Source organism: Pterocles gutturalis, unplaced genomic scaffold, assembly GCF_000699245.1.
Source record: "Pterocles gutturalis isolate BGI_N339 unplaced genomic scaffold, ASM69924v1 scaffold7452, whole genome shotgun sequence".
Lineage (NCBI taxonomy): Eukaryota > Metazoa > Chordata > Aves > Pterocliformes > Pteroclidae > Pterocles > Pterocles gutturalis.
In genome coordinates, this window is record NW_010107921.1 from 1 (window position 1) to 7,376 (window position 7,376).

At 54.2% G+C, this 7,376-nt stretch overlaps 1 protein-coding gene across 1 annotated transcript in view; it reads left to right on the forward strand.

The window, feature by feature from the left end:
* The first annotated feature begins 1,791 nt into the window (after positions 1-1,791).
* Positions 1,792-7,376, forward strand: part of CACNA1G (calcium channel, voltage-dependent, T type, alpha 1G subunit) — a 99,211-nt gene continuing 93,626 nt past the window's right edge. Inside the window, 2 exon segments of the mRNA XM_010072428.1 lie at positions 1,792-1,884; positions 2,388-2,521. Coding sequence (XP_010070730.1) covers positions 1,792-1,884; positions 2,388-2,521 — 227 coding nt within the window.

Below are 7,376 nucleotides of genomic sequence, written 5' to 3' on the forward strand. Positions count from 1 at the left end.
TGGATTTAAATTGGAAGAGGGCAGATTAGGCTAGATATTAAGAAGAAAATCTTTCCTGTGCGGGTGGTGAGGCAGTGGCCCAGGTTGCCCAGAGAAGCTGTGGATGCCCCATCCCTGGAGGGGTTCAAGGCCAGGATGGATGAGGCTTTGAGCAACCTGGGCTGGAGGGAGGTGGACCTGCCCATGGCAGGGGGTTGGAACTTGATGATCTTTAAGGTCCTTTCCAACTGTGATTCTCCATCGCCACAAAAGGATTTGTACAAAGCTCTGCCTGCCTGGGGAAGCATCCGTCTGTCTCTGCAAGTTTTGACCCAACTAAGCTGGCTGCTCCCGAGCGTCCTCACTTCCCTGCCAGCTATCTCACACAGCCCTTTCAGACACATGCTCGTTCTGTCACCCATTTGAGATCTCACAGGGATTTTTTTTTTTAACTCGTTATGTTCTCAGGGGCTTTGCAGCTCCCCTCTGGCAGAGCCGTGGATGCGGCTGGCTCCACAGAGGGATGCTTTCCAGCCCCCCAAGGCGGGGAGCGCCCGCGGATCCCCCCCAGCTGCTGCCCCCTCCTCCAGCCTGCCCCCACAGGACTATATTTGGGCTGAATATTCCAGCCCATAGCCCCAACCTGACAGTTGGAATGTTTATCCCTGTATCTTGTAAACATTTCTTCCAATTAAAAGATCCAGATTGCTGGCAACCAAGCCATGACTCAGCCCCATGTGATTTCCCAGGAAGTTGCCCAGGACGGGTGGCAGGAGCTGCCAGCCCCAGCCCCACACGCCCGGCGGGGAGGCACCTGCTGATTCATCCTCACCTTCCTCTTCCCCAGCCAGATAACGCTACAGCACGGGCTCCCCACCACCGCCCGCTAGCGAGAGCTCTTGTCTGGCAAGGGCCACGTTTATTTTCCTAAAGACTGGAAGCTGCTGCCTGCACCCAGGCAGGAGCGTGGCCGCGGCAGCCGATGGGGGGCTTTCTGTGCTAGACTGGAAGATATCCCCAGCATCACAATGTACCAGCTCCTGGATTTAACATCTCTGTGCTCCGGGCAGCGGGGAGTGTCTAGAGATGCTCCCTAGAAGGATGCAGAAGTTGGGTACCAGCTTTGGACCATCCCCAGGAGGATTTGCTGGAGCATCGCACTTTATTCTGCCCCAAAAAATAACAGCATCCAAAGTCCGTCCCAGCAGCTCAGCTCTTTAAAATTGCGCCAGGAAGCAACAGTTGGGGCAGGGGTTGGACTCTGTTGGCCCTCACACTCTTTAAGGCTTTTAGACAGTAGGTTAATGGTTTTGACCGTCTTAATTTGGACTGGGAATGAAAAGTTGAAGCAGTGGCTTCAGGGAAACGCCCCTGGGATAAGCCGTGACATGGTTAATAGAAAATTTTAATGTTGTTAAAGTGCTTTTCTGTTAAAAGCTAGGAGAGGAAATTAACAGTGTGGGTTTTTTTTTTTTTTCTAAAAGTTGATCTTGTTCTTTCAATTTAATTTTTTAATCCATCACATCAGCACTCAGCACCCTTCCCATGCACCTTTCATTTCGCAATGGTTTTCATGTTAGCTGTAGCCACCGATGTCAGTGCGGGGAGAACGTGTCGTGGGTTTGCCGGGCAGGTACCTAAACAGCAGGCAGGATCATGCAAAACCAGATCAAATCTAACCTAGCGAAGCTGGTGTGCGCCTCGCCTTAAAGACAGAATAACCTCTCCGATCCAGCGGTGGCTGCTGGGGATGCTCATGCGGGTCCGTTGCTTCCTTGACGGGGTCCGTGCAGGTGGTTCGAGAGGGTGAGCATGCTGGTGATCCTTCTCAACTGCGTGACGCTGGGCATGTTCCACCCCTGCGAGGACATCGCCTGCGACTCGCCGCGCTGCAGGATCCTCCAGGTACGGCTCCGAAGCGTTTTGCTTCACCGTGACCCCGGGTGGGTGGGGAGCAGGAGGGATCGAGCTGTGGCAGAGCTGGCTCCAGCTGCAGCAGAGGAGCCCTCGTGCCCTGGGATGGGTCCTGGCCCCGCTGGCTGTCCCGCCAGCACGTAAAAACGCTGATTTTGGTGCTGGGATGTGAACGCATGGTGTCATCAGGCAAAGCCCCTGCCAGGCTGTGCCAGCCCCAGCATGGCCAAGCCTCGCTCAGAGTGCTTGGGGAGGGTTAACTATCAAATTTAGAGTGAAAGCAGAGCCCAAAATATACTTGTCTCTTTATCCCAGCACCGTGGGTGCTGTTGGCCAGGTTGACATGGGGCTGCTCTCAGCGCTGCCTCTGCCTGGGGATTTTAGCCCTTGGTGGTGCAAGAGGAGACCTTGTTGGATGGAGGTGTCCAAGTCCCTCCCCAGTGCGAGTGTGCATCAATGCAAGATCATCCTTCCTCCCTTCCTTCCTTTCACAGAGCTTCGACGATTTCATCTTTGCCTTCTTTGCTGTGGAAATGATTGTCAAGATGATCGCGCTGGGGATTTTTGGGAAGAAATGCTACCTGGGAGACACGTGGAACCGCCTGGACTTCTTCATCGTCATCGCAGGGTGAGCCCGGCGTGGTGGGTCCCCCTCTCCCCACGCCTCTCTATTGTCATTCATGGCATTGCTTGGTAAATGTTGAATTTGGGGGAACAACTGATCTGCAGTGGTGGAGGCTGGGGGCATTGGTGCCATCGGCATTGTCCCTCCGGGCTCCGTGGCAGGGATCACCGCCCGGACGGCAGCGATCCCTCCAGTCGTCTCCATAGCTCACGGGAGAGCTGATGCTCAGCTCATGGAGAGAGCCGGGCAGGGCAACAAAAGCTGTTTGTGGTGGATTTTGGCTGGCCCCTGCCCTGGGGCTCCTCGCCGGGTGCTGGACTCGGCTCTTCTCCCTCCAGCCCCGCCGGTGGTTTGGTTTCTGTCGGGTGAGGTGGTGGTGGAGTGTGCGGTTGGGAGCACAGAGCAGCGTGCCAGGGAGGATAGTTCAGTGAAATGTGCGTGATTGCCCTTGTTATTTTTTCCTTTTTTTTTTTTTTGAGGGAAAGCGACCAAGTTTGCCTTTTTGAGTGTTTTCCTTTCAGAGGCACCTGGTTTGAATTAAAGGCTCTTCCAGCACCCGAGAGTCTCCTGGCGGAGGCTGGAAATCCACATGAAAAGTCCCTGGCCCCTGGCCAGCGAGTTGAGTTTCTTTGACACACAAATCACCCGCCAGCCTTCATCCCCCCTCCCTGCTCCAAGAGCCCAAAGACCTTTGGGAAAACAGTGGGTTTTTTCTGCTTTTGATAGAGCTAGAGATCAAATTTTCTGGATTTTCCTGGAAAGGAGCAGAGGACCTTCCCAGCTGGACTGTTTCCCCAGCGTGGGTTTGGTGTGCCCCAAAAAGGGGCATCCCCTTGGTGGGATTTACTTAGGGTCCATCGCTGGCCCCATAGGGTCATGGCACACATCTCTGCCAGGCAGCTGGGACAGCCAAACCAGTGGCCCAGTAAAACCAGTAAGAAGGTGCCAGGTCTCCCAGTGCATCCTTGGCCTGGGAAACTTATTGCCACAGGGTGCTGCAGAGGCCAAAAGATGTAGCGAGGCTCAAGACCAGACTGGAGGCAGAGATGGAGGGCAGAAAGGCCAAGAGCTGTAACTGTTCCTGTAAATATATCTTCTGCAGGAGACCACAAGCTCGTGCTTCCCAGCTGCACCAGCCTCTGGCTCCTGAGGTTAGGAGAGGGCTCAAAGTTTCCTCCCAAAGTGTCTGAGCAACGTTAGGGGCTGCAGCGATGGGATGTTGGACAAATGGGACCGCAGATCTGGGCTCTGGTAGGGTTTGAAACATCAGCAGCACGGCCAAGGGCTGGAGTCTGCTAAAACCACCCCGGGTATTCTTTATTTTATTGTCTTTATTATTTTTTATGCTAGAATTAAGGGTGATGAAGGAATATCCAAGCAAGGCCAGGCATCCCACCCAGGGAGGCTGGGGAGGTGTGTTGATGGGTGCGGGGCTGCTGCAGGGTGCTGCTGCGTTCCCCTCCATCCAGCTTGTAAAGTCTTTGGAGCTCAAGTTGTCCTCCATGTGCTTCTGTGGAGACCCCGCTCTGGTGCGACCTCAGTCTAGGGGGACATCTGCAGAGACCACCTTAATTAGAGTCATAGAATCACAGACTGGTTTGGGTTGGAAGGGACCTTAAAGCCCATCCAGTCCCACCCCCCTGCCATGGGCAGGGACACCTCCCACCAGCCCAGGTTGCCCAAAGCCTCATCCAGCCTGGCCTTGAACCCCTCCAGGGATGGGGCATCCACAGCTTCTCTGGGCAACCTGGGCCACTGCCTCACCACCCGCACAGGAAAAAACTTCCTCCTAATATCCTAATATTCTTCCTGCTAAAATAGAGCTGCACTTGCCTTAAGCAAGCATCACATCTCCTGCACCTGGCCGGGTGCTGGGGGCTGTGGCAGCCGCCTCCTCCCCGGGCAGAGCCTGGGTAGCAGCACCGGCCCCCCCTCCACCACCGCCGCCGCCTTCCCGCATCCCCGATGCACGGAGGTGTTTATTTGTTGCAGAGGTTTTGCAGCCTCACAGCTTGACCGCTCCCGTGACTCCTGCCAGGTTGGCTTTGCCTCTCGTTAAATGATGGCTCTTTCCTTCACATGTGGGAGCTGCTCCCATCTGGGCCCCGTCAAAACCAATTCAGCTGATGAAGGATCGAACTGCCTTTAGACACGAAGCGGAGCCTCTCCTCCCCCAGCACTCACTGTCTCTGCTCCGTTTCATGCCCTCGTGCTCTCCTCCAGCCCTCGCCCATCCATCCCAGAGTGCTGCATCCTGCTTGGAGCATCCCTGCCATCCTGGAGGGTCCCTCAGCTGTCCCCAGGGTTAAAAAGGCTAAAAACACCTGAAGGATAAGAGAAAAAAGCACTCCAGGGTCAAATCCCAACCGATGGAGGGAAATTCCTCCAGTAGCCCCTGAGTGCAGCTCTGGATAATTACCCCGACGAGCATCCAGACTGCAGCGCTGACAGCCGAGCACGGGAGCAAGGGATGAGCCAAGTCCCACGTGAAGGCATCTTGTGTCGGAGCGGGTGTGGGATGTGGGGAAAGGGGCCGGAGCCGAGCCGTGGCCCTGGAGCAGGGTGTGTACTGGAGCGATCCTCAAATCCCTGCTGTGTTTGTGAGACACCTGATAAAGTGTGTCACATTTATATGTAGGTCTTGCTTAAGGGTTCATCCAGGTTCTGCTGTGAAATGATGGGGAAGAGACACACAAACTGGTGTTTCCAGGTGACCACAACAAAGCAGCTCTGCTTCTGCCTTCCAACTTTTTTCCTCCCTTTTTTGTGCATGAGGTGGAAAGGGGCAGGCAGTGGGATGGTGTGGGCTCCTTGGCTCCTGCTCTGCTGCTTTCCTGGCTGCTTCCCTGCCCAGGGGCTGCAGAAAGTGATGGCATGGGGAGAGGAGAAGCAGCAAACCGTGTCTGCGGGGTATCGGGGGGAAGGCACGTCATGCCGGCGCTGTTTGCTCCCATGGGCAAAGCTCCCATAGAAACCCTGCACCACCACCACCAGTCTGGGAGAGACTTAAAAAAAAAAAAAACTTCCAAAACTTGTAGTATTTCATCCTCCACATTCCTTGAGAAGTTTATGGACCTGATAGAGGTTAAGATAATAGAAAAACCTTTTTGTGCGTGTTTACCCCAAATCTGCCGCTTGCAGAGGGCTGGGAGAGATGCTCGGGCGCTGTCCTGGCTCCCGCCGCGCTGCTGGCCGCGTTCGTGGCATGCCATTAGGTACTGCTCCTCTCCGTTAAACTGTCCAGACCCATCTCATGAGCTCGTGGAGAGTAAATGACTTCTTTGTGACAATGTAATGCAATTAGCGCTAATTGTAGAGTGTGTAATGTCTGCAACACATCTCTGTAATTACAGTAGAACTTGCTGGAGATGAGAACAGCGCTGTATTATCAAAACTCGGCTTAGCAAAACGTGGCTCTGGCTGTAGGTTGCGGAGTTGTATGGGGAAAAGGGAAGGAGAAAAGTGATGAATGACATAATTATGTTGTGTTGTTTTAAAGAAGAGGATTTGGGAGTTAGCTTGTAAGAGAACACTTGAAGGTTAATGGGCGTCGCAAGCCGGCTCTCGCCCTCTAAAGATGGTTCAATACGATTTCAACCTTTCCCAGCGTAAGACGCTGAAGTATCGAGGATGAACACTTGTTTATATCCAAAAATATGCAGAAACGTTTACAGTTTAGTGCTGATTGAGGCTCAGACTGGTGAACCGGAGCTGTGGGATGGAGGGGTGCCCTGACTTGCCATTTCCCTGGTTGCTTTGGGACCAGCACCGCCCAGCCTCCCCCTCCTCCGGGCAGGGCGCGGGGACCTCTTCTGTGATCAGTCCATGGGAGGGGGATAGCCACAGGCTGCGATGTACCTGCTCCTCAGCTGGACCCATCTCCATCCCCAGCCACTTCGCTGCATTCCCCCCAGCTTGCCAGACATCTGCTTGTTTGACCTTGATCAGGTGAGGACTTCCCCAAACCCCTGCATCCCTGTGGACTGAGGTGTGCTGTAAACCATCCTCATTAAAAAAAAAAACCCCAAACAACACCCCCCCCCGCCCCCAATGGTTAAGGTTTTCCAAGGAGAGAAGCCTTAAATCAGGATAATCTGGTGGTGCAAGGGCTCCGAGCAGGGCTGGGCATCGTCCCGTGGCTGGGTTGTGCGGGTCTGGTGTTACTCCGGCACTTGGCCAAGTGCTTGGAGTCCTGTCTGTGCTTTGCTCATTGTAGTGTAGCGGTAACGGGCTCTTAAAGGACTTTGTGGGAAAGTTAAACACTTCGGGAATATTTTGCTTATGGTTTGAGATGAGCCGGGCCAGGAGGTGGTTGGCAGGCGGCTTTCTTCAGAAACAGAGACACCGTTTCTTTTTCTCTTTGCTTCCTGAACACTTCTTCTAATGTTTGTTATCAGTTTTTCTTCCTCTGTTGAAGGCTGTATTAAAGAGTTCGCTCCGCTGGAGCCTTCATAAACAACCCTTAAGGATTTCTTTGCTCCCTCCTGCTTCTGAGTGCTGAATTTCAGGGATGAAACATGCTGCAGGAAGCCTTGCTGTGTTCAGAGGTAACAGGAGAGAAAGGGATGCTGCAGCCCCCCGCACCATCCCTGCTCTGTCCAAACCTGGCTGGTTTCTGAAAAGCTTTTTAGCTCAGAAATTGGGATGAGGGCGATGCTGCTGGATGGGTCCCCGCAGGGAGCAGTGATCTGTGGCTGCAGCGACCGGAGCGAGGGTCCCGCTGGGTGCTTGGGGTGATGCTCCCGGCACGTGGCCCTCGCCTCGCAGTGCTGGGTCGCTGCACAAGCCGGCAGGGCTCTTCTGAGGGGGACTTTCAGTGTACAAGGCTGATCAAGGGGCTGTTTCAACTCCCTGGTTC